This window comes from Aplidium turbinatum, chromosome 5, assembly GCF_918807975.1.
Source record: "Aplidium turbinatum chromosome 5, kaAplTurb1.1, whole genome shotgun sequence".
Classification (NCBI taxonomy): Eukaryota; Metazoa; Chordata; class Ascidiacea; order Aplousobranchia; family Polyclinidae; genus Aplidium; species Aplidium turbinatum.
In genome coordinates this window covers 30,098,953-30,126,262 of record NC_137476.1, presented here as the reverse complement: position 1 = coordinate 30,126,262, position 27,310 = coordinate 30,098,953, and the positions used below count along the sequence as shown (strand labels likewise).

Below are 27,310 nucleotides of genomic sequence, written 5' to 3'. Positions count from 1 at the left end.
TGTCTCTTGCCAATTTATGTTTTTTAACAGAAAAGCTTCTCTCTACTGATGCAGAGGATGCTCGGGAGTTCCTCAGCAAGCTGTGCAATGTGGTGTAATATCATCTATAAAATACTCGCCTTTCAAGCCTATCCTGCTATTCAATCATTGTAACACGCAAAACAAAGACTATCATGTCAGAATTGCAACAAAAGATTAATATGTGTTGCAGCTTTAAAACTATCAAAAAAATAAAAACTGCGCAAAATGTTTTCACCTAACGATAATATTTAGCTTTTTTACTGCAGAACTTTGAAATCTCTTTTCGTATCAGCCTTAAATTTAGTTTATGGACTTTTCACGGACCTTAAACTCTGCAGAAAAATTACTGTCAATATAATAACTATACCGAAATTTAAAACCTACTATAAGTTCTGCGCTTTATATTTCGACTATTTGAAGTTTTGACATACAAATAGTATTAAAAATAAAGCAATTAATAAAAAGAATAACAAGTATAATATTACTTCTTACCTGGAATCTGACAATATCCAGTTACAAATAAGAATACTATCGCAGTCAAAAACCTAAATATAAGACCTATCTGCATTTTAAAGCAAATCTCATCAAACTTGAGAACACCTGTCTGCCTGAATGTAAACGAATCAATTCTGTAAGTAGAATTTTGTTATAGGTTAAACTACTTTTCCGGTGTTGAACTAACGAGTCTGAATTTCTAGAATGTTTTTTTTAAAGTACAGTATATTTCGTGTAAAAGTTAAGCTAACCAAATGTATGAAAGCTATGCGGCCTAGTCTCCTCACTATACGCCACCCTGGCTCAAACTCTGCTCACAGAGTTTTGCATATCACCTTTTGGTTACACCACTGATTGAAGCTTTACATTGTAGGCAAGAAATTGAACAAAATTTATTTATTTTTGTATATGACATTTATTAATCATTAAAATTTGGCTAAAAAAATTTGAATTAGCTAAATGCATACTCGTTTCACTTTCAAACCTTGGATGACTTTGAAAATACCTATACTGTATATATTCAACCGTAATGCTATTCAGCTAAGCTATAGATGTACTCCGAATGTTGCAAGTATCATATCCACCGACAATAAATCAATATTGCAGGCCACAAATGAACTATCAGCCTGGTTGCAAGTATAGGGTGAAATCAGATTGCCCTTTGAATGAGCAATGCTTGCAGAAGGCCGTTATTTACTAAGCCACCATTGACAACGGCCATAAGGTTTCAAATTACATTGATTGCTGTGAAACGACTTTTAAAAAACGTTTCTCCAACCACAAATGTTTCTTTATGGATAGGTCTAAAGCGAAATAGCACGAAACTATCTAAGGCGGTTTAGGACCTCAAGGTGTGCCTCAAGGATAAGGATATTGATCCTAAAATATCATGGTCCATCCACAGCTATACCCGGCCTTACAGTGGAGGTCGCGGCAAAAACTGTGGCCTTTGTCTTGCTAAAAAACTGGCCATTCTAAAGACCGATTGTAGCCGCCTTCTGAAGAAGCGGTCTGAGTTGGTGAGTAAATGTTGTCATCACAATAAATTTACACTCAAATACTTCAAAATAAAATAAATTGAATTTGATTTCTGCAGGTTACTACGGTCATCGCATTTTTCTTCGCTGAAACGTCACCAACGTTGTTAATAAATCTGGTCGGTCTTCATTTGAACGTCTTCATTGAGGGTTTTGTGGCATCCGAGATAGTTCTTTGTAATTTTGAGGGTTTTTTTGCAGATTAAATTAAAGTTGTGATATTCAATATTTTTTCAGGTATTAGCCTACTGATTTATCACTTTTGCATATTATTATGGCCTTCTGATGATCTCCATTCTAGGGTGAAACAGGCTGTAGGGGTTTTAGATAGAAATACAAAGCAGAGCAAATAATTACATTAAATACAGTTATACTTTCTCAAACCTTTATAGCCTGTTTTACCCTAAAAGGAAGATCATCAGAAGGTCCTCATTCAAATAGTCTATTCTATCCGAAGTCCGAAGTCTTTCTCCATCGCAATTAATATGAGTCTAATCACATTTTCTTGTCATTAATTTTAATTATTAAAAAAAAAAGTTTTTAAGCTTAGTTTCGTTTTTAACTTCAATTTTAAACTAACCTTTTAAATTCGACATCTGCAAAAAGCTTTTGCTTGACGCTTACGATGAAATGCAAATTTGCCTCTTAAAACAACAAGTATCATTATAGTCTAACAAACAGACCACGCAAAACTAAAGGAAGGAACCGTTTGTTAACGTTTTCTTGGGAGAAAATGTTCCCCAGAAACTCCTTTTCAAATATTTGTTTCTGCAGATTTCAACTTTGTACTGTCTGTTCTTTCTTGGAATTGTCGCGTAGACAGGATAGCCTAATGGTTCCTCTCAAATTATTAAAAAAGTTTCGTTTTCGAATGGCCCTGAACTAAACTGAGTTAAAAGGTTGAAAAAGTGTGCGAAGTGAATTATTCAAACGCAACACATTGCAAGCGACAGAAAGACATTGTTTGTCGTTTTGCGGTACCTGTTCCACTTGGCGCACCATTGGCCGGGCGTGCGTAAGCTCAAATTATATATCCTGAAGCTTAAACCAAAATTCAACCAACCATGCAAAGACACTGCATTATTGCCCCAGACTTAGTTCAGGCAAACATCAATAGAAACCCAAAAACTAACATTTGACGTTTTCACATTGCTTGATTGATCAAAAGAAACGTTAGGTTTGTGCAATCGGCGAGGAAAGATTTTATAACTTACGTCTATCACAAACAAAGAATTGTCGAAGGCATTGTGTTAAGACGTAAAACTTGTTGAGTTGATTTCGTGTTTTTTTTTTCAAATTAAAAAAAGCTTAGTTTTGTCATCAACTCAAAACGAAAACAAAAGGCGGCAAACGAAATCAAAAGGCAATAAAATCTTCGAGCGCACAAACCAGTCGTAAAGTTGTAAGTTATGGTAGTTTGGTTTATGATCATCTATGCATTACCAATTTATCATTCAAAGTATATACAGTATTATTGTGAATTTGTTGTTTCTTTTATTTCATACCGAGCTTTATTGAGCGAAATTTTGTTTGTTATCAAAAACTTAACGAACGCAAAAAAGTACAGAAACTAATTTATCATACAGTTCAGTTTATTTTGTTAGCAAAAAACACACATAGGTATACAAAACACAATATATGCAAATAATTCGTACAATAAGTATGGCAGCAGAAGACCAAAAGGTTACCATGGTCAGTTGCCACCATACCGTACATTTATAGAACTAATCTCACGAAAAAAAGTAAAGGCTTTTTCAGTCCGAGGATTAAGATTCCGAAGCAACTGCAGCTTCGCGTTGGGATTTCGTGCGCTTGGATAACGTTGAGTGCATGCAAAACTTTGAGACTTAATGAAGAATGAGCTCAATTGCTCATGTCTGAGTTGATTTATGCCGCTTTTATAAAAATAATACTGCGTTCTAAAATAATGCTTCTCAACTTCGTTTTGTACATGATCTTTGTTTGGAGTTTAGGCCTACAGCTTTCTACCCCTTTGCTGCTCTCTTACCTATCAATCAACATTTCTTTCATCGTAAGCTGTGGGATAAGCTAATATCGGTAATATGGCCTACTGTGTCATGTGTATTGCCAAGTTTGTGATTCTTTTCTAACTAAAGTTTAGTTTGTACCGGTAAGTACTTCGAGGCTCTTTGCATAGTGAGTCTGTCGGTCGATTAGAGGTAGCCTACAACTGTACTCTGTACGAAGCTCGAAAGGTTGTCGGTTCAAAACCGCTCAATAACAAGCGGCTATGTAGGGCAAGGCACTTAACACTTTCACTGCCACGCTTTTTTTGATGAAATTTTCAGGATTTAGCTTGAGCAAAGGCTTTGATTTTGAACTGCTGTATTTTGAGAACCGTAGCTGCTAGAAAAAAATCAAAACATGAAAGTTGTTGCATTTTCAACAGTCTTTTATAGTATGTTTACAAATTTCATGTATTTTCTTTTTAAAATGCCTTAAATGACTAAAATGTCTGACAAACTACAAAAATTCTGTGTTTTTTTGATTTTTTTTCGCTTCCGTTCAGATATCTGAAAAAAATGTTCAAACTGTGATAAACTTCACCGGTAGTTGTCAGGCAAGTACTACGCTTGCCGCACAAAGGTTGTCACGGAGATATTGATGCGTTTTGCGAAGAAAGAACTGGATATACTTCACTTTGCACAAAAAATGACAGTTTTTTGTAAATAATTGATAATTGCAGAAAAAATTTAAATACAAACCCAGTAATTTCTTTCAATTATTAGACAATACAAGTCTTCCTCTTTCTAAAACAGTCAGACTCATGCAGTTTGGCAAACAAAGACCAGATTTATGGTGATTGCAAACAGAGTGTATTTTTTAGAATTTTGTCACTGGATATCCAGAGGTTGGCAGTGAAAGTGTTAATGATATGCATAAAGGTGGGACGAATATTGGCTTCCATCTACAGTAGTTCACTTAATTTTTCCTATTTTGGCCTTCTTGTTTTGTGTTGTCTGTTTAAAAACGACTTGAGAAGTAAATATTTGGCTTAGATTGAACCGTATATTTAAAGCACATAGGCAGCCCAAAACTTACAAATGTGACCAGCAGCCATATTGTTAATTTTTACATGCACGTATTACTTTAAATATCGTAGCATTTAGGTCACTTTGCCAAGTTACTTTAAAACGAGGTATTCCCGATTACAACGTTGTAACTCAAATAACATGATAGGCCTAACAACATTTCAATGATGTCAATAATGTAAGGCGTTTACACGACATTTCTCCGGCGTTCCTTTCTTTATTTCTGCGTGGCCGTGGCCTTTTGATATTGCTGATGGTATCAAACGTATTACGAACAGTATAAGACTTGCTCACTTGTTACAGCAACATTCATCCTCAGCAGGCAAGCAAATGTCATGGTGGTAACGATCCTACGGCCTATAGTCGACAGCCGGTCACAATAACAACATATTTATAGTCACGTGGTATAACACGGTGTGTTTGCTGGAAGGTTTCAAAAATCATTCAAAACTAAGTAGTTTGAGGCTGGTAATTTACTTTTTTCACCCTTTCTTGGATTTCATATTTGGAAGGAAATCAAGCTGCGGTGCATCCTTAAATCTACTATCTACGTTGTATATACACTACTTTATGTAAGCTACACACTGAAAGAAGCATAGCACGATAACTGTGATGCGATTTCAAAGTCATTCTTTTCAGTAAGATGGAAACATGATTACACAGAGGCCTGGTTACGAACATCTTTTCTGGTAGCCTACAAGCACACGAAAAAGATTTGCATCACGATTCTAGTCTGTATCCATATTTTTCCGGGTAGGCCTATATCATCTTTTTCTGGCGTACATTTCCATTTTTTCTGCATAAACAATATGAAATTGAATTTAACTGCAGTCTTGGTCTGGTTTGCTTTTTCCTCGGACTGACAAAGCCTTGATATATTCCTGGTAGTTTCGCATACTTGTTGAGGCCTTTGACACAGGGCGGTTACCGAGATTGACAGAGTGAAGTTCCGATTGTTGAAGTGTTGTTGCCGGGGAATTATTCCATCTAATAGATGCCGCTGTTCCAGACAATTGTTCACCAAATCAAACGTCATATAAAACCGTTCAGGTCTACTGAATCTTAGCGTATTACGTATAATGGAATATTTCTAAAAAATGAGCAGATTGCACTATCGTTTGCAAGACCTGTAAAACATTGCAGCTGCAGCATAACATTACATTATCGTTAAATCTTTAATTACTTGAACAGGTGTAACCAAACTTGAACAGGTGTAAGCCAAACTTGAACAGGTGCTTGAATAGCTTATCATTGCTTATCATTATTACGTCACAGTAGCTGCCTACGTGCGTTTGGAAGATTGCAATCTATTCTCGTCATTCTTAAAATTGTTGCTTGAAGGTTGGTCGCATATTTAACTGTTTTGCTTAGTGCTTGCCAGCTAGACGAAACTTCCGTCTTTATCCAAGTAATTTGCATTGTAGTGACAAGTTTAGTGGTGTATCGCGTTGCACCCCAATTTCGACAGCCAGTGGCTATTTTTACAAAAATACACTTTTTGAATAGACGTTTTCAAAAGAGTGTTTCTTTCGGTCATTGCATACAGACGAACGGATGCGGGAATCTTAAGTTACAATTTTCCCACAAAGAAATTATGGTTTACCGTTGTGACCAGCCACTAAATTAATTTCTAAAAAGGAAAACAGTTGGATCTTGGCAAGTTAAAAACATAATAATAATAAGAAAAATTTACCTCCGACGAAATTGCTGCTGATCGTAAACCTCAGAAAAAACTGGATGCGAAGAGTAATAGTGGTGAGGTTCAAATCGTGTTCTTTGCAAGTCTCCATTCCTTAAAAGCGAACAAGCAAAGCAAGAGTTAAACAAGGAAAAATTCGAGGTTTCTTCTTTTTTCACTGCTATAGATCAATGAGTAAACACATGATTTTGTAAATAAACAATTAACAATCAGTTATCGAATGGAGAGTGTTTTAATTTCCGCCATGTGCGATTCAACATCGCACAGCAAGGAAACGTCTTCAACTTTTCACAACAGGAGATAATTATATAAAAAATTAAAAACGTCTTTTCCTCACTTAATTGCAATTACCAGATTAGAGAAAATATAAATAGGTTGCTAAGCAGCAGGTTACAGAATTAATTAAAATTTTTAAAAAATGTTAAAATTAACATTCGTCATATTCAACTTGTTTAACGTTCAACGGTCACTTTATCCACAAGAGTTAAAAAATTCAAAAACGATTAAGAGTTTCGAACATTCTTAAAGTAAAGTCTGTATCAGTTTGCTCGGTTGTATCATGGGTTGTCGAAGGCATCGTAAAACTACGAGGATTTGAAGACGTAATGTTGTGAGGTGCAGTTGCTGCTGTGGTGAATTCATTTTCAGTTTTCTGCCTAAAATATAAAAATTACAAAATATAAAGTCTGTGATACAAAAGTCGGTTTGGTTGTTTTAATGTTGAATCTTTAGCCTCGGACGGACATAGCTTTTCATAGGTTATTCCTGGAAGTTTCGCATGCTGGTGGAGGCTTTTGACACAGGGCTGGTTACCGAGTTTGACAGAGTGAAGTTTCCGATTGTTAAAGTGTTGTTGCCGGGGAAATATTTCATAAATTTCTCTAAAGCAGGGGTCACCAAATGGCGGCCCGCGGGCCGCATGCGGTCCGCCACGCTGTATCGCTGCGGCCCGCGAAAGGCATCAGGATACAAGTACTGTATAACCAAAAATACTTTTCTTGAGGAGTTAAAGAGCACGAAGGCAAAAATACTTTCCGAGAAGCATATTTTCGCTTTGCATACGATTCCACCGACCGACCAATCAGATTATAGTTCTAGGTGGGGGTTGTTTAAAGTTATTCCAATGCGATGTCCAGCCACACTGTCCCAGTGGTTGATTAAAACGTCTGTTTTCGAATTTCAAAATTGTCTGTGAGCATAGGGTTGCTCATTTTAACTTTGCAAATGTCCTGTAAACACTAGTGTGAGTTTCACCGTTATTGTGTTTCACGAGCAGTGTTCTCTTTATGCAAGTTTTTGTTGGCAAAATAGGTCGGTGTGCTAACTCAATTTATAATAAATTGGCAAAACATTATATATAAATTTAAAGACTTTTTCTGATTGTATTATGAAAATATTTAGCTTAGTAGGCTAGGCCTACTGCAAATTCTTTTTTTTTTTAATATGGAACGCTTTACGATTTTGCGTGTCATCCTTGCGCAGGGGCCATGCTAATCTTCTCTGTACCGTTCCAATTTTAGTATATGTACTGCCGAAGCAAGTACTGCAAAATGTTGTTAATCAACAAATTCTTGCCACGCTGATAAGAACCGCAAGTGACAGTTGTCCCTCGGCTAAGACCCCATGAAAGAAGGTGAAGTTTCTGGATTGATCTACCAAGTTCCGTGTCATGACTGTGATTTAATCTACATTGGACAGACAAAACGTGATCTTAAATCTAGAATCAACGAGCACCAAAGAGCTATTAAATTTCAACGTCCAGAGCATTCCGCTCTTTGCAAACACTCTATAAACTCAGACCATAAAATTACTTGGACCAACGCCACCATTCTTAAAACTGAAAAGGATTATACAAAAAGATTGTTCACAGAAAAATGGTACATAAACCAGAAGGCACAACATGCTCTTAACCAAAAAGATGGTCAGAATTTCCCCTCTGTGTACAACAAATTACTTTAACTTTAGCTTCACCTTTTCCATTCTCAGTGCGTCTTCTCTACCATTGTTATTGCTAATCCCATTGCTTTCTGTCTTGTCTGATGTCTTTTCAACGTTTCTTGACAGTGGCCCAATAGATAGATAAATTTACGCTGCGGGAAGTAGCCTACTGGTTTTAGGCATTCACTGCATTTAGTTTAACCTCTAGGTATCTTGTTGCGTGTTTTAATTCTGATTCTTGCTGCTTTACTTTACTCATTTTATCAGTATGTTTTTGTGTTGTGCCATCGTTGCTGAACAGGTTGTATCAACCTGTTTTAGCCACCTTGATAAAGTCAGTCGTGCTGACTGACGAAACGTCGGAAAAAAAAAAGCTAGTTATCATCTATAACATCACGAGGTAACCTAGTAAATAGTCACCAGAAGAACGCAAATTAATTTTATTACCAAATGCCTGGTGAACAGTCTCTCTCTGTTTTTTTTTGTCTAATAATTATTAATCAAAGAAAGACGGTTTTATAGACTCTCACAAAAAAGATGAAAAACCAACTCATTGCTTTTTTAGAGGGAAGACTGTTCATGAATTACGATAGAATTACGATTTTTCGGTGATTTCCACAAGCGTTTGTTTTATGGTGCCTGGTTTCTTTTTCCCTGTTATTAGAGCCTATTTTTCGCTGATATGTTTGCAGGTCACTATTGTTGCCTGTATTGCGATGTGTCAAACATTTCCTTGTTTACTGAAATTGTTAATTGCAAGATATCTTTTGTGAAGTGAAGTGACAACACCACTTTTGCTTGGCAATGAATATTCTGATGAAACCGCTCGCCTCGCTATAAGTGCGCAAAACAAGTGGCCTCGTTTATTAGGCATTGTTAAAAAAGTCAAAAGTGTTGTTAAAGGAGCTTGGCCTGGCAGTAGCGTTGTTCGATTAATTTTATTGCTGCGGTATTCTAACATAAATATGAACAACATGTAACGCTGGATAGGCTACTGGGTACGAAATGCGTTCTTTTCTAGCATAAGAGTCAACCTACCTAACATTTTATTAGTGCGGCCCGCCACAGCTCTCCTTAGTGCCAAAGTGGCCCGCATGCAAAAAAGGTTGATAACCCCTGCTCTAAAGGGTTGTAAATCTTGTACCAATGGATGAGGACAATTTGACAAAGATAGTTTGGAATAAGGTAGTGACAGGAAAAATTAGAAAATAAAGACCAAAGAAAACGTGGGGAACACCGTGAAAAATAACATAACAAAAATAAACATGAAAATTGAAGACAGCTGGTCGACCCTGATGTTTCGGGATGAAGACCAGGCTTCTTTAAAACAAAATGAATGATGACGATGATAGAAATTTAGTAAACTGTGTAATTTGTGAAAGAACAAATTTGAACCAACATAACTCTCGCTTGAGTTTGCACAAGCAAAATTTACACATTGTCCTGACGTCCTTTAAATTTGTAAAAGGAAAAACAGTTAGATCTAGGCAAGTTAAAAACAAAAAATGAAGAAGAAAACTTTACCTCCGACGAGATTGCTGCTGATCGTAAACCTCAGAAAAAACTGGATGCGAAGAGTAGAAGTTGTGGTGAGGTTCAAAACGTGTTCTTTGTAAATCTTCGTTCCTTGAAAACGAACAAGCATTGCAAGAGTTAAAAAAGGAAAAATTCGAGGTTTCTTCTTTTTTCACTGCTATATCCCAATGAGAAACGCATGATTTTGTAAATAAACAATTAACAATCAGTTATCGAATGGAGAATGTTTTAATTTCCGCCGTGTGCAATTCCACATGAAACGTCTTCAACCTTTCACAACAGGAGGAGGCAATTATACAAAAATTACAAAACGTCTTTTCCTCACTTAATTGCAACTAAATTATTAAACAAAATACAAATAGGTTGCTAAGCAGTAGGCTACAGAATAAATTAAAATTTTTAAAAATATTAAAATTAACATGCGTCACATTCAACTTGTTTAACGTTCAACGGTTGCTTTATCCACAAAAATAAAAAATTCAAAACCGATTATGAGTTCCGAACATTCTTAAAGTGAAATCAGGATCAGTTTGCTCGGTTGTATCATGGGTTGTCGGAGCCATCGTAAAACTACGAGGATTTGAAGACGTAATGTTGTGAGGTGCAGTTTCTGCTGTGGTGAATTCATTTTCATTTTTCTGCCTAAAAAATAAAAATTACAAAATATAGTCTGTGATAGAAAAGTCGGTTTGGTTGTTTTAGTGTTGAATCTTTAGCCTCGGGCAGACATAGCTTTTCATAGGTTATTCCTGGTAGTTTCGCATGCTTGTGGAGGCTTTTGACACAGGGCTGGGTACCGAGTTTGACAGAGTGAAGTTTCCGATTGTTGAAGTGTTGTTGCGGGGAAATATTTCACAAATTTCTTTAAAGGGTTGGACATCTTTAACCAATGGATGAGGACAATTTGACAAAGATAGTTTGGAATAAGGTAGTGGCAGGAAAAATGAGAAAATAAAGACCAAAGAAAACGTGGGAACACCGTGAAAAATAACATAAAAGAAAACATGAAAATTGAAGACAGCTGGTCGACCCTGATGTTTCGGGATGAAGACCAGGCTTCTTTAAAGCAAAATGGATGATGACAATGATAGAAATTTAATAAACTGTATAATTTGTGAAAGAACAAATTTGAACCAACATAACTCTCGCTCGAGTTTGCACAAGCAAAGTTTACACAATGTCCAAACGTCTTCTAAATTTCTAAAAGGAAAAATAGTTAGATCTTGGCAAGTTAAAAACAAAAAATGAAGAAGAAGAAAACTTTACCTCCGACGAGATTGCTGCTGATCGTCAACCTCAGAAAAAACTGGATGCGAAGAGTAGGAGTTGTGGTGAGGTTCAAAACGTGTTCTTTGCAAATCTTCGTTCCTTAAAAACGAAAAAGCATTGCAAGAGTTAAAAAAGGAAAAATTCGAGGTTTCTTCTTTTTTCAGCGCTATAGACCAATGAGAAACACATGATTTTGTAAATAAACAATTAACAATCAGTTATCGAATGGAGAATGTTTTAATTTCCAGCGTGTGCGATTCCATATGAAACGTCTTCAACTTTTCACAACAGGAGGCAATTATATAAAAATTACAAAACGTCTTTCCCTCCACTTAATTGCAACTAAATTATTAAAGAAAATGCAAATAGGTTGCTAAGCAGTAGGCTACAGAATAAATTAAATTTTTTTTTAAATATTAAAATTAACATGCGGCATATTCAACTTGTTTAACGTTCAACGGTTGCTTTATCCACAAAAATAAAAAATTCAAAACCGATTATGAGTTCCAAACATTCTTAAAGTGAAATCAGGATCAGTTTGCTCGGTTGTATCATGGGTTGTCGGAGCCATCGTAAAACTACGAGGATTTGAAGACGTAATGTTGTGAGGTGCAATTGCTGCTGTGGTGAATTCGAGTTCAGTTTTCTGCCTAAAAGATAAAAATTACAAAATATAGTCTGTGATAGAAAAGTCGGTTTGGCTGTTTTAGTGTTGAATCTTTAGTCTCGGACGGACATAGCTTTTCATAGGTTTTTTCTGGTAGTTTCGCATGCTTGTGGAGTAGGGTGGCTCGTTTTTGAACTTTTTTTTTTAATTCTCTCGGGGTAGTGGGGAAATGGTGCCAATGAGTGAGAAAACGATCATGACAAAATTTGAGATTTGTAAAAAATTGTCTTCAGCCTCCTCATGGGGCCCAAAAATCGAAAAATGGGGTCAAAAACGCAATTTTTTTTTTTAATATTTTTAGTTTGGGTAGATACAATATTGTTTAGATATATTTAATTAACCTAAGAAAAAAAATTGGCGTCATTTGAACAATTCCTTCAGCTTCCTCACAGCTTCTGAAAATTTCCATTTTGCTGAAAATTTTGCATTTTTGTGTGTGGTTACATGATACATAATTGCGTTAGACATTTTGCCAGCTATAAAACGTCATTGTATTTCTCTTTATAGACCTGCCCTGAGCTGTTGCGTCATTTTTTAATGAAATTGGGTTAATTTGGTAGGAAAAAGTGACGTCATTTATTTGAATTTACGTCACTGACGAAGTTTGTAGTTATGTAACCACAAACAAAAATGCAAAATTTTCAGCAAAATGAAAATTTTCAGAAGCTGTGAGGAAGCTGAAGGAATAGTTCAAATGACGCCAATTTTTTTTCTTAGGTTAATTAAATATATCTAAACAATATTGTATCTACCCAAACTAAAAATATTTAAAAAAAAATTGCGTTTTTGACCCCATTTTTCGATTTTTGGGCCCCATGAGGAGGCTGAAGACAATTTTTTACAAATCTCAAATTTTGTCATGGTCGTTTTCTCACTCATTGGCACCATTTCCCCACTACCCCGAGAGAATTTAAAAAAAAAGTTCAAAAACGAGCCACCCTATTGTGGAGGCTTTTAACATAGGGCTGGCTACCGAGTTTGACAGAGTGAAGTTTCCGATTGTTGAAGTGTTGTTGCGGGGAAATAATTCACAAATTTCTCTAAAGGGTTGGACATCTTTAACCAATGGATGAGGACAATTTGACAAAGATAGTTTGGAATAGGGTAGTGGCAGGAAAAATGAGAAAACAAAGACCAAAGAAAACGGGGGAACACCGTGAAAAATAACATAACAAAAGAAAACATGAAAATTGAAGACAGCTGGTCGACCCTGATGTTTCGAGATGAAGACCAGGCTTCTTTGAAGCAAAATGGATGATGACAATGATAGAAATTTAATAAACTGTATAATTTGTGAAAGAACAAATTTGAACCAACATAACTCTCGCTCGAGTTTGCACAAGCAAAGTTTATACAATGTCCTAACGTCTTCTAAATTTCTTAAAGGAAAAACAGTTAGATCTGGGCAAGTTAAAAACAAAAAATGAAGAAGAAAACTTTACCTCCGACGAGATTGCTGCTGATCGTCAACCTGAGAAAAAACTGGATGCGAAGAGTAAGAGTTGTGGTGAGGTTCAAAACGTGTTCTTTGCAAATCTTCGTTCCTTGAAAACGAAAAAGCATTGCAAGAGTTAAACAAGGAAAAATTCGAAGTTTCTTATTTTTTCAGCGCTATAGACGAATGAGAAACACATGATTTTATAAATAAACAATTAACAATCAGTTATCGAATGGAGAATGTTTTAATTTCCAGCGTGTGCGATTCCACATGAAACGTCTTCAACTTTTCACAACAAGAGGCAAATATACAAAAATTACAAAACGTTTTTTCCTCGCTTAATTGCAATTAAATTATTAAAGAAAATGCAAATAGGTTGCTAAGCAGTAGGTTACAGAGTAAATTAAAATTTTTTAAAAACATTAAAATTAATATTCGTCACATTCAACTTGTTTAACGTTCGACGGTCGCTTTATCCACAAAATTAAAAAATTCAAAACCGATTATGAGTTCCCAACATTCTTAAAGTGAAATCAGGATCAGTTTGCTCGATTGTATCATGGGTTGTTGAAGCCATCGTAAAACTACGAGGATTTGAAGACGTAATGTTGTGAGGTGCAGTTTCTGCTGTAGTCCAGTCGCTGAACTGAAAAAAATGGTCAAACCCGGAAAAAAATAATACCAAGCTGAAACTTTGTCAGGAGGTTCGATTGGTGATGTGGAGCCACCAAAAAAAAAGCCCCATGATTCCCCCTTGGGAATAGCGAGTTTTGGCCATTTTTCCATAATGGCCGCAGCCCCCATAAGCCAAAAATTCGAAATCGTCTAAAATTGATGTTTTATACCTCATTCGAAAGATAATTTCATACTGAATCACTTTTACAAAAGAACTATGGTCAAAAAATGCACACATTTGAAGTTATTAGCCATTAAATGCGGACTATAAGGCAGAATCCACCATTAGGCTTTAGCCTGGTGCTTTCCGCACTAGATATAAAGTCAAGTGAACAGCACATAGGTATGGGTGACTCCAGACGCAAGCGCGACTATGATGATTATGTAATGTTTAGAGATTGGCTTGAACAACGCAATCCATTTACTTTTTCTGATGAGCATCTACATTCCTTGACATCCGGCTGGGTTTCTATTAGTATATCTGGAGAAGATTTGGTTAATTGTGAGAGATCAGAGGAGATAGGAGCAATCATTCAAAAAACATTGGATGGTCAAAATTTAGCAACTGCAACTATTCAACACAAAACCTGCATTAAACCACTTGAGGTACTTGGAATTTTTGTAAAGATAGACAAGGAACACGTAAATGTCATTCCAATCATTCATTTTACAAGACTGGCCGCTATTGCAGAACGTGAAGACGATGTTGAGAAGTAGCCTACTTTTCATTCGAAATGATACCATATCCTCCTCCACTGTTGAAGGATGGACTTATGAGGAAAGCTGATAAAGCTGCTTTGAGAACAGCACTAATGAATAATACAGAAGCTGTTGGTAATTGGACCAGATTGTATGTTGTTGATGGAGGTGCCCTACTTCACAGAGTCAGATGGTTGAAAGACTCAACATTCGCTGAATTGGCTCAACTCTATGTATCTTATGTTAGAAGACAGTATGGTTCTGCTCATGTTATCTTTGATGGATATAAATACGCTTCTACTGTACAAAGTCATATGAACATATTTGACAAACTGCTAGTAAAAAGTGTCCAAATTAGTTGAAGTGGCGTCTATCAATTCTGTACCAGCTACACAAGATCGTTTTCTTTCGAATGAACACAACAAAGCTCAATTTATTGATCTGATTTCTGAGAGTTTGATGAAAGATGGACAGCAAGTAACTACGGTAACTGTGATGGCGATGCTGACAATGAAATTGTGGAAACAGCAATCAATCTTTCTGCAAGCAGACGAAACCCTATTGTTGTTGTAGCCGACGACACAGACATCATTATTATGTTACTTTATCATTGGAAGGGAGATTTTCAAGATGTTGTATTTTTCCAAGAAAGAGCTCAGAAGGGATGGAGCATGAAAACTGTACCACCACCACTGGAGACAATCAGAGAGCATCCTCTGTTTATTCATGCACCTACTGTTTCGGCTCCATTTGGAAAAGGAAAAGTAAGCTTTCTCAAGCTTGTGAAAACATCTGATGAACTGAAAGATTTATCCATAAAAATGAGCGATGTTTGGGAAGACCAAGCTCAAATTGCAATGTTAGCAGAACCAACCTTTGTAGCAATGTATGGTTGAAAGAAATTTGAAACCTTAACGAACCTCAGGTTAGTTTTAATAGTATTGGCTCAGTCAGTTATTGTATAGTTTATACATATGTATTTCTCACTGAAGATCACTTTATATTACCCTAGTAGCCTACAGAAAATTAAAGAACCACATAACAAATCAGCATTTTAGCACGAATCTCAAAGACATTGCATTTGTGAATAAGGGTGCAACATTTTAAGTAATTAACGCAGAAGAGAAGCAATTTAAGATAATTTCCTTGATCTTTTAAACATCCCTGTAATAAGTTATTATTTCATATACCTTCCATTACTAATTTTACTTTGGACATAGTGATAGAAAGTATATGGAGATGGCAACCCAAGGTGTGTTGGAACCAGAAAAATGCCAGCAACAAGCAGAGCAGCTCATTACCATGCTCTTCGTGCACATCATCAAGTAACCATACGGAAATTTTTAAGCAATAGGGAAATAGAGTCAAAGGAAGAGGAGTGGGGCTGGAAACTTGAAGACAACAATTATTCTCCAATAATGACGGACAATAAAGTTGCTCCAGAGTGTCTCCTGCAGGTTATAAGATGCAAATGCCAATCAACGAAGAATCAGTGTGGTACAAAGACATGTTCAGGTAAGAAGCAATGGCCTCAGTTGTGTAGCAGCATGCAGTGGTTGTCATGGTGAAGGATGTGAAAATAAAGAGGTGAAACAGTTCTTCAGTTCAATGTTTTCTAATTTCTTGGACAATCAAGCTTTTAGTCAATTAAGCTGAAAATAAGTGTATAATGCCATAATTCATTACAACAGAAGCAAGTCATGTGACCATCATTTTAGTTGTATGGAGTGACTTTAACTATTTATATGTCAGGTGACATGCAGTCAGATCAAATATTTCATAAAGATCAATGTTATTAATTTTAGATACTCGAAGTTTATGAATCAAGTGATGATGATAACGACGATGATGATGGACGGAATATTTCTGATTTATTCTAATATAAAATATGGAACATTTTTCATATTTTTTTACATAATTTCTACAATTTTGCTATTTACCGGTCAACATTTTTTCAGTGTGGTGTATTTTAATGTCAAAAATATGTTACTGTTGGTTTGGGAGTAATTCAGGATAAAATATTCCAAAAATTATAGATTTAGCAATTTTTGAATTTCTACACCTACGATTGGTTTAAATTTCCCACTTTTATGGAGACTTTTTGTTTATATATTAAGTTTTCCTAAATCAGTTTGAGGAGTAACTTCGGATGGGAAATTGTACACTTTTTCGTAAGCTCTGGTTTAACCATGGAGTAATTCATTGCTTAATTGTCACTCCTCACAAAAATCCACCAGGCTAAAACCTAATGGTGGATTCTGCCTTATAGTCCGCATTTAATGGCTAATAACTTCAAATGTGTGCATTTTTTGACCATAGTTCTTTTGTGAAAGTGATTCAGTATGAAATTATCTTTCGAATGAGGTATAAAACATCAATTTTAGACGATTTCGAATTTTTGGCTTATGGGGGCTGCGGCCATTATGGAAAAATGGCCAAAACTCGCTATTCCCAAAGGGGAATCATGGGGCTTTTTTTTTGGTGACTACACATCACCAATCGAACCTCCTGACAAAGTTTCAGCTTGGTGTTATTTTTTTCCTGGTCAAATCATTCAGCGACTGGACTACTGTGGTGAATTCATTTTCAGTTATCTGCCTAAAAGATAAAAATTACAAAATATAGTCTGTGATAGAAAAGTCGGTTTGGCTGTTTTAGTGTTGAATCTTTAGTCTCGGACGGACATAGCTTTTCATAGGTTTTTCCTGGTAGTTTCGCATGCTTGTGGAGGCTTTTAACATAGGGCTGGCTACCGAGTTTGACAGAGTGAAGTTTCCGATTGTTGAAGTGTTGTTGCGGGGAAATATTTCACAAATTTCTCTAAAGGGTTGGACATCTTTAACCAATGGATGAGGACAATTTGACAAAGATAGTTTGGAATAAGGTAGTGGCAGGAAAAATGAGAAAATAAAGACCAAAGAAAACGTGGGAACACCGTGAAAAATAACATAACAAAAGAAAACATGAAAATTGAAGACAGCTGGTCGACCCTGATGTTTCGGGATGAAGACCAGGCTTCTTTAAAGCAAAATGGATGATGACAATGATAGAAATTTAATAAACTGTATAATTTGTGAAAGAACAAATTTGAACCAACATAACTCTCGCTCGAGTTTGCACAAGCAAAGTTTATACAATGTCCTAACGTCTTCTAAATTTCTTAAAGGAAAAACAGTTAGATCTGGGCAAGTTAAAAACAAAAAATGAAGAAGAAAACTTTACCTCCGACGAGATTGCTGCTGATCGTCAACCTGAGAAAAAACTGGATGCGAAGAGTAAGAGTTGTGGTGAGGTTCAAAACGTGTTCTTTGCAAATCTTCGTTCCTTGAAAACGAAAAAGCATTGCAAGAGTTAAACAAGGAAAAATTCGAAGTTTCTTATTTTTTCAGCGCTATAGACGAATGAGAAACACATGATTTTATAAATAAACAATTAACAATCAGTTATCGAATGGAGAATGTTTTAATTTCCAGCGTGTGCGATTCCACATGAAACGTCTTCAACTTTTCACAAGAGGCAATTATACAAAAATTACAAAACGTTTTTTTCTCACTTAATTGCAACTAAATTATTTAAGAAAATGCAAATAGGTTGCTAAGCACTATGCAGTATAGGCTACAGAGTAAATTAAAAAAAATTTAAATATTAAAACTAACATTCGTCACATTCAACTTGTTTAACGTTCAACAATCGCTTATCCACAAAAGTTAAAAAATTCAAAACCGATTATGAGTTCCGAACATTCTTAAAGTGAAGTCAGGATCAGTTTGCTCGGTTGTATCATGGGTTGTCGAAAGCATCGTAAAACTACGAGGATTTGAAGACGTAATGTTGTGAGGTGCAATTGCTGCTGTGGTGAATTCGAGTTCAGTTTTCTGCCTAAAAAATAAAAATTACAAAATATAGTCTGTGATAGAAAAGTCGGTTTGGTTGGACCGTTGGTTTAGTGTTGAATGTTTAGCCTCGGACGGACAAAGCTTTTTATAGGTTATTCCTTGTAGTTTCGCATAGCCTACTTGTAGAGGCTTTTGACGCAGGGCTGGTTACCGAGTTTGACAGAGTGAAGTTTCCGATTGTTGAAGTGTTGTTGCGGAATTGCTATCAGAAAAATTTATGAAATTCTTGTTCTTTTTTGTTTGAGCATTTTTTGCTGCAAACGTTTTATTAATTATTAAAAAAATATATAATTTAACAAAGGAAGGGAAAATGCAAGTGGCAGGAATAAAAGTATTGCGATGGTCTCTGGTGTTGGCAAAGCAGGACAGAGCAAGAAATGAAATCCTCAGAGAACGTTTGCAATTCAGAGAGCTGGAAGATAAGCTGAGAGAGACACGCCTTAAGTGGTTGGGTCACGTAGTAAGAAGAGACGAAGATTATGTCGAAAAAAGAATAAGACAATTGGAAGCTGGTGAAAGAAAGAGAGGAAGGCAGAAAAAACGATGAAGAGGCTGTGTGACCGAAGATATGGAAATAGTGAGAGTGAAGGAAGAAAATCCTGTTGACAGAGCGATGTGGAAGACTGCAATCAACACCAGCGACCCCATTTGAAGCGGGAATAAAGCCAGAAAAAGAAGAAGCTTCAGCCAGGTTAATAAAAAAAATTGCAATTTTTGTAGCAATTTGGTTTTGGTTTTGCTCGGTTCGGTAACAAATTCCTCACGGACCAGCACCGGCCGCGTCCCGGTAGCTGCCGACTCCTGTACTAGAATATCATTTCGGACATTCAGTTTGATCAACGGTTTAGACTGCGGTTAAAGTCCGTTGCACATATTCCAGACAAACTATAATTACTTGGCTATGGCGTCCAGTCTGTGTTGCAATTGAGTCACCATTTCCTCCTGACGTTTCACTGTAGCTGCCAAATCCGATGAAGTCCTCGTTGACAACCAGCGCATTACACAGGCCGCTAAAATATTCCGCAAAAGCAGTACTTTGAGTAATTTATATCTACTCAAATCTATAGTATAGCCTATACCTCTAAGTTAGTGCTCAAACGAAGTAGGAATGATGATTTAAACGAAATAACAGGCTAATGGAGCCAGCTTTTGTGCTATTCTAAAGCAATTTTTTAAATTCTTCTTGTCTAGATTAAGCCATGCGTTTCACGAAAAAGTACATCGAGTATTTGTACACAGTGGCACCAAGAGTTGAGTAACGTATCCGTTTTTTGGATTTCGCTCTATTTCGGCTCTAACTTCGCTCTATTTCGGTAGCCTACTTCAAATCAAAGTTGTTTCTGATTAAACTTACCTTGCCAACAAACCTAGCATCGAAACAATCCATTCCCATAAAACTTCTTGCGTTGAATCATTAATATCTAGGCCTGGTTTATATGATTTAATGCAAATTTTAAGTATTATTTTTCAATTCCATCATTACTAGGATTTTTCCTTCTTTCATGGTGCTTAAGAAGCTGAGACATTGTTTTCGTCAAGCAGACTGTTATCGTATTTTTACAAAAACGGCACAGGCTAAGAAAAACTTACCTATGAGTAAAAGAATAAACGCTGCAAATATGAATGCTGGAGCCCAAAGCTGTACCGGAATTTTACTAAACATATTTCCAAAACCTTGGCTAAAAGCAGTGCCAAGGTGAGACAAAGGTTCAAAAATACTTTCAGAAAGCACCATTGCTAATATCTGAAAAAGGGAAGCCGGTTGGTTTCGTTTGTTCAATTCCACTTTTAACAGAATTTTGAAATAAAATTTTTAATCCTAAGTGAGACTAGTCTGGATTTTATTTAATTAGTTTTAAGTTTCTTATTAAAAATTTACTATTGTCATTTTATCAAACAATCATAATATATTTGTATTTTATGAGCTTGAGCAAAGAGACAGCCAAAGAGGGACTTCGTCAGACCGCTGATGTAACGGCTCGATTCACTGTTATGATGAAAATGTCCTCAGATGGAAGTTATGAACTGAATGGCCCAGTTTTAATGAGGGATTTTTCAAAAAGCCCTATAAAACTAAATTTCGTAAAACTATGATATGTTTTTTTAATCTTCTACGTCTTTTTTTAGCTGTTTGAGTGTGCTATGGCAGCCATTCCTTGAAACCATATGTCAACTCTAAATTTATTCCAACAGCACGAAATTGTACTAACCTTTGTTGGTATCACTGTGGCACTTGGAGCAACATTGTGTATTTTGTGATATGTTACACATGGATCTTCTTCAGGTAAGCTGAATAAAATCTTTATTTAGATTAGTCCTAGATGTAAACAACATCTGGCAGCACTGCTATGTAATGCATTACAAAGATGTTCACAGGATCAGGACCGGATCTTAATTTTCGCTGAAAAGCAGGATCAGGACAGGATTCAAAAGTTTTTGCAGCAAATCAAAGGTTGAAAACACCACATAAATGTTTCAAGAACTTACAAATTTTTTTGGCTTAGGCTACATGTAGATCCATGAGATGAATAAGTGAGCTAAAGTTTGGTGTGCAGTGTGCACTCGAGTTCTAAATGACGTTGACGTGAATTCTAAATCACATATTGACAGGTTATGTACAATTTTCGATTGTATTGGAGTTTTACTGTCCAGTAAAATATTAAAAATTCCCTCAGAGAACCTGCTTACACCATTGCTGTAGCTATTAACTGACCTACAATGATTGTATTTCTTTTTTGACATTGATAAGCAAAAAAATTTAAGTTATTTTGGCAGCCGATTGTAGCATCGAATAGACAGCGATAGACACGTGTTTCGCCCATGAGGCTGGGCTCATCAGTATCGCACCGTATTCTTGCCACTTGAGTAATCGACCGCCGCTTTACCAGTCAGTTTAACTCTTATCTTTGTGGAAAGAAAGAGCCAACAAAACCAGCAGGTGCCTGGGGTGGGTTATGTGAAGAAAGGCGTTCTTCCCGGCTATCAGCACAAGGCTGATTACTCACTAGCACAGCGAGCAGCAGTAACGCTTCGCTAACCAGAACGGTGTAGCTTCCACGCTAGCCATAAAGACCTCCAATTAAACGTTTAAGTTATTTTGGCAGCCGATTGTAGCATCGAATAGACAGCGGGAAGAACGCCTTTCTTCACATAACCCACCCCAGGCACCTGCTGGTTTTGTTGGCTCTTTCTTTCCACAAAGATAAGAGTTAAACTGACTGGTAAAGCGGCGGTCGATATGTAAAGACCCTGAGGGTGACCTGCACGACGTCAGCAACTGGCGGCCCATCTCCATCTGCCGAAACATTTATAAAATCTACGCCGCCGTATTGGCCCGGCGCCTGCAGCGATGGGCGGTGGAGGGGAATGTTATCAGCCGAGAGCAAAAGGGATTCATGCCCACAGAGGGCGTCTATGAGCATGTGTTCATGCTCGACACCATCCTCTCGGATGCACAGTCACGCAAAAGGCCTGTGTCGGTTGCGTTTCTGGACATTCGAAACGCCTTTGGCAGTGTCCGGCACGAATGCATAGCCGAGGTCCTGCGTCATTTCGACGCCCCCACAGACCTTATTGAGTGCATCTCCGACATATACGTCGACAACACCTGCACCGTCCGCTGCGGCAATGGTGAAACCGACCGTATCCCTGTGGGGCGGGGAGTCCGTCAGGGCTGCCCGTTGTCTGGGCTGCTATTCAATTTGGTCATCGAGGTGCTCCTCAGGGGCGTCCGTGACAAAACGGATTGCGGCTACAACCTTCCTGCCAAAGAAGACGACATCAAAGTGCGTTGTATGGCTTATGCGGACGACATCTGTCTCGTTTCTTCCGATCGCGAGCAGATGATCTCTCTTCTATCTGCTACTGAACCCTTCTCTTCCTGGTCCGGGCTACGGTTCAACCCACGCAAGTGTGGCACCCTTTCCTATGGGAAAGTGTCGGCGTCCCGTCTGCGGGTCGACCCGAAACCTTTCTCCCTTGCCGGGGAGAAAATTCGAGTCATCCCCAAAGGCGAGACGTATAAATACCTCGGCGCTCGAACCGGTTACGCCTCGGACGCATCCCTAACCCAACCCTTCATCTCCACTCTGGAGAAGCACATTTCCTTATTGATGAAATCCTTTCTTACCCCAAGCCAGAAACTTCTGGCACTCACTTCCATCATTCTCCCGTCCGCGTCATACCATCTGCGAGTGCGGCGCTTTAGACAGTATGAGCTTCTGAAGCTTGACCGACTGGTTTTGCGGTGTTTGAAGGTGGCGTGGCGTCTTCCCAAGTGGGCCTGCAGCGCGTTCTTTTACTGTAAGCCTGCATTGGGAGGTTTGGGCATCACGAACTTGTGTCGCGAAAGTGACACGCTTTCGCTAGCTCATGCTTTCAAGATGCTGACGTCACCTGACAGCATTGTCTCTGCCGTCGCTCTCGGGCAGCTTAGGCGTCATGCCTGTCTGAGGTTCGGCACTCCAGATCCCACGACTGACCACCTGGCCAGTTATCTGAATAGTGACCCCCCTCCTGACGGCGCCCGTCCTAAACCGTGCCCTACAGGCGAGAGCCTGTGGGGCCGTGTCCCGGCGGCCACCCGTCGCCTGAACGTACGTTGGTCCGCCCGCCCGGATGGCGGCCTTGAGTTGGCCGCGGGGAGCTCCACAATCACCCCTCCTATAAGGAAAAAAGTGGTGCCGACCCTCCATCAACACAATGACTTGTGGTGGAGGAGACAGTGGGAATCCAAACCTGACCAAGGCAAGACGGTCAGTGCCCACTGCCTGTCCGGATTTTCAAATTCCTGGACCCGGCACCCGGAGCTCCTGGATCACGCGGACCGAGTATTTGCGTACAAAGCTAGATTGAATCTAATGCCACTTGAATCAAAACCAAGCCATGGCCGCCGTTACCTACCTTCCATGTGTCGTGCGTGTGGGAAAGCGGAAGAGACTCTCCCCCACATATTGAATCACTGCCCTACCGTGATGACTGTCATCACGGAACGACACAATTCGGTATTAAGGGAGATCGTGGGGCATGTGCCTGCCGAATGGCAACCCGGGCTTTCCATAGATAGTACGGTTCCACAGCACGTGGAAGCGGGCGGTGCCGATCTGCGTCCTGACATCGTCCTGCAACGCCCTGACGGTGTCACGGTCGTATGTGACGTCACATGTCCGTTCGACAACGGCGCGGATTCTCTTCGAAAAGCCGCCGACAGGAAACACGACAAGTACGGCGAGTTATGTGTCAACATAAAGGAAGACAGGAAGCGCCCTTGCAGGGACGTCCTGTCACTTCCGTTCGTCGTAGGCTCCCTCGGGAGCTATGCCCCGATGAGCTCTCGAGCTCTGACGGCCTTGGGCGTTCCTACTCGTGGGGTAGCAGAGGTGGCTAGAAAAGTGGCTTCCCTCTCAATCAAAGGATCCTTCCGCGTCTGGAAAGCTTGGAACGCCGGGCTCACTTGTGGAGGGGCTACGTCATAGAAAAGACGACATCAGCGATCAGAAACTTATTCCCCAATAACGTTGCAGTAAGTATCCGGGCGTGCAAGACAGCAAACCGTTTAGACGTTATAACCTTATAACAATATTGGCTTAAAATTGATCACCTTATGTCATCACCTTATTTCTATAAACCTGCGCCATTTCTTTTATATGATACTCCAGTCTCTTCAAAAACAACCATTCTAAAGTAAAAAGGAAGGAAATAAAATACCTCATGTACATTGTGACTTGAGACTGGTTTAATAGCAATTAAGCAATTTCAATCCTCACTAGATTCTCTATGTACTAATCAATCAATTGTTTCGAACTGTCATACGCTGCTTTCGCCTTGTAACGCTGTTCTTGCCCGCTCGGATCAACATCGCTCCGCTTTCAATGCATTGATCAACACGATCCCCTGATCAACTCGATGCAGCCTCAAAACTTCTACCCCAATTTTCTATTTTTACCGGTAATGCAGCCTATCAGTGCCTCTGGTTTCGATCGCTAGCCTCCCCGACCCAGCTGGGCGAACCTGCCTCAACGTCTGGCCAGTGCACATCCGTGCTCGCCGAATGAAAGCTTACTCTTCTCCAGTGAGTATTAATTACACTCCCACCTATATATATATATATTTTTTTTTTTTTTTGATTACAGTATATTGATTCATCGAGCCTCTGCTCCACATTTTTATTGAATATTCGTCTGCCACGAGAGCCAAATTATCCTTAAATGGTTCGACTCTCTTCCTCGTGGGAGACCCCAATTTTATCCGCTCTGCCTACTGGCAGACCGGGTATAAGAGTCAAAGTACCTGCGCGAGGACGCGTGAAGGAGACGTGGGCGCTGCCCGGCGGTCAATTACTGCCGGTTCCAGCGTCCACACACGACGGGTCGCCCGGTTCGTCGCAGGGCTTCTTTCTGGGCTATGCAGAAAGAGCCTGTCTCCCTGGCCCGCTCCGCCATTCTAAATTTGCGGACGGGCCATATAGTTTTTCGATCCACACTCTCCCTCCACAGGTACCTCGACTCCCCAGCCTGGCCCTCGCGACCTAAGCTGGTGGACTTAACCCTCCGGGTGCATCGTCACCCCATAAATCACGCCGCTCCCCGCCGCCGCGGGGTGTGGCAGGCCGGTTTCTTAAAGTCTTCGACCTGGCTATGTTTGTTTGTGCTCTCTCGTCGTGTCAATTATTTGTACCCGTGCGCTGTTGATGCAAATAAAACAGTTTAACACTACGGTGCGATACTGATGAGCCCAGCCTCATGGGCGAAACACGTGTCTATCGCTGTCTATTCGATGCTACAATCGGCTGCCAAAATAACTTAAACGTTTAATTGGAGGTCTTTATGGCTAGCGTGGAAGCTACACCGTTCTGGTTAGCGAAGCGTTACTGCTGCTCGCTGTGCTAGTGAGTAATCAGCCTTGTGCTGATAGCCGGGAAGAACGCCTTTCTTCACAAGCAAAAAAATGTTACTTGATTTTGTTTATAAAGTTGTTCGACAAAGTAACTTCTTTTCTGAAAATTTTTATGATAAACAAAGTGTGGCGTACGTAGGGGGGCAATGGACCATGCCCTCCCCTTCAAAAATGTTAATTTTTTTAGTGTTGTAGTGATTATGTAGTGCAAACATGTTTTTGATCAAAAATGGTCTTGGGTAACATGGGCCATATTAATCGCCCCTCGCACCACCCGGAGGGGCGCGGCTGTTTAGGGTAGGGGAAGGGAAGGTAATTTGATACACTTTTAACATTTTTGCCTGTTAACTGAAAATTATGTGACACAAACTATTAATTTTAAGCTGAAATGAAAGTCTGATCCCTTACACACTTCTTAAAAACATTTTCACTTTTCTATGTTTGTTACTTTTTTTTAATTGAAATTTTAAAAACGTCACTAAAATGTATCAATTTACCTTCCAATGCACATTGCAGAAAAAAACGTGACGTGCCCTTGAAGCCTTATCAATGAACTGTCAAATGAGTTAGGTTTCATCTTTCAGGAACTTTTCTTTAATTTTCCAGACGAAAATAATCATGAGTTAAAAATTTTACAAAAATACTCAAAAAACACACTTTTACAATTTTATGCCATAAAAGCACGATTTAGCTGCATGGTGCAATTTTTGTAGGCATTATTTTCACAGAGCTTCCACCTAATGACAATATTTTTGACCAATATTTTTTGTACATTTCTGTAGGGGGGGTGTATCAAATTACCTTCCGTATCAAATTACCTTCCCTTCCCCTATCACTCATTTTAGTTTGTTTATTGTTTTTTGGACTACTTCAAATGAAAAAATGTTGTAAATATTGCTGCAGAAGCTCAATATTCAATAACTTAAATTACGCAAGGCCCTATTTTACCACTTCCAAAACCCCGGTTAGAGGGCCCACATCTCAGTTCAGGAGCCCAGCCATATTCATGTTTACTTAGTGCAGCGTTTTAGGCATTTTTTTAAATAAAAAAAATTGACAATACTGCTACAAAAACTCAGCATTTTATAGTTTATAGGCTGCATCTATCTGCTTTTGTATTGTTGATCATGATATGGAATGATCGAAACTAGTAAATTTATGCTATTTTGTTGGAGTTTACAGAAAAATACGACAGAAAAAACCCCACGCTCTCGCTTTCTTAGAAAACGTCTTTCAAGACTTACCCAAAATTAAAACGTCTTTCAATGTTTGATAGCATAAGACTTGCCCAAACTTAAATGCTTCGACGACTGAACGCGACAAAGATGTTGAATAATGACATCCAGAAGTGTTGATAGGGTATCCTGCGTATACCTTTGCATTTGAGATGATTTTTTTAATTCAAAAACTTTTTAGGAAGGGAAGGGCTTGCATACGGAAGGAAACTTCACGTTTCCATTTTTTGTAACAACCTTATTAAAGTGGGCTGTTTTGCATTCAACTCAGGGTCTTTTTTTTTCAAGATAAACATTGCGTCATTTTTTACCTAGTTTTTGTAGAATTTGGAACAACAAACTGGTAAACACACGATGGACTAGATTGGCAAGAAAAAGGAAAGGCCGTGGCTTAGCAGTGGGCTACCACAGGCTGAAAGAAAATAATGATAATGAAAATCATTTAGTTACTTTTGTTAAACTCCTTATAGACCTTTACTACATTGTATGTAGGCTAGTCAAAGATGGAATTCCAACAGATTGTGGAGTCAGTCTGATGTTTATGATCCGAATTCACAGCCCATGGTTTGAACAACATTTTAGGCACTTTTACTAAAATGTAGAGGTCTCCTATGGGGAGTTTCGGAGAGGGGGGTGAGACAGAATGGTGTTCAAACGGCCCTGTAAAATAGCCCTTCTTTTTCGGTATGTGTGTTTAGAGTGCAATAATTTTTGTTTAAAGTACCATAATAAATTGCATTCGATATCTAAACTTGCAC

General features: G+C 38.4%; 2 protein-coding genes and 1 non-coding gene across 5 annotated transcripts in view; all 3 read right to left on the bottom strand.

Moving 5' to 3' along the window:
- LOC145770208 (low-density lipoprotein receptor-related protein 2-like) overlaps positions 1 to 644 on the bottom strand; it is a 55,965-nt gene extending 55,321 nt beyond the window's left edge. Inside the window, exon 1 of the mRNA XM_082581799.1 lies at positions 514 to 644. Coding sequence (XP_082437925.1) covers positions 514 to 589 — 76 coding nt within the window. The 5' untranslated portion in view covers positions 590 to 644. The remainder of the gene's footprint in view (positions 1 to 513) is intronic.
- Positions 645 to 4,574: 3,930 nt separating this feature from the next.
- Positions 4,575 to 27,310, bottom strand: part of LOC145770447 (uncharacterized) — a 36,135-nt gene continuing 13,399 nt past the window's right edge. For 2 of the 3 annotated variants that reach the window (XM_082582098.1, XM_082582099.1), the window contains exons 4-12: positions 20,634 to 20,712; positions 20,014 to 20,167; positions 19,319 to 19,433; positions 11,046 to 11,147; positions 10,266 to 10,421; positions 9,768 to 9,869; positions 6,824 to 6,961; positions 6,300 to 6,398; positions 4,575 to 5,402 (exon numbers count right to left, since the gene is read on the bottom strand). In XM_082582098.1, coding sequence (XP_082438224.1) covers positions 5,366 to 5,402; positions 6,300 to 6,398; positions 6,824 to 6,961; positions 9,768 to 9,869; positions 10,266 to 10,421; positions 11,046 to 11,147; positions 19,319 to 19,433; positions 20,014 to 20,167; positions 20,634 to 20,712 — 982 coding nt within the window. In that variant the 3' untranslated portion in view covers positions 4,575 to 5,365. The remainder of the gene's footprint in view (positions 5,403 to 6,299; positions 6,399 to 6,823; positions 6,962 to 9,767; positions 9,870 to 10,265; positions 10,422 to 11,045; positions 11,148 to 19,318; positions 19,434 to 20,013; positions 20,168 to 20,633; positions 20,713 to 27,310) is intronic. The other variant, XM_082582100.1, reaches the window with a different exon arrangement.
- Positions 7,743 to 7,849, bottom strand: LOC145771417 (U6 spliceosomal RNA). Its single transcript, XR_014289209.1, has one exon. It is a non-coding gene; the product is annotated as a U6 spliceosomal RNA (small nuclear RNA).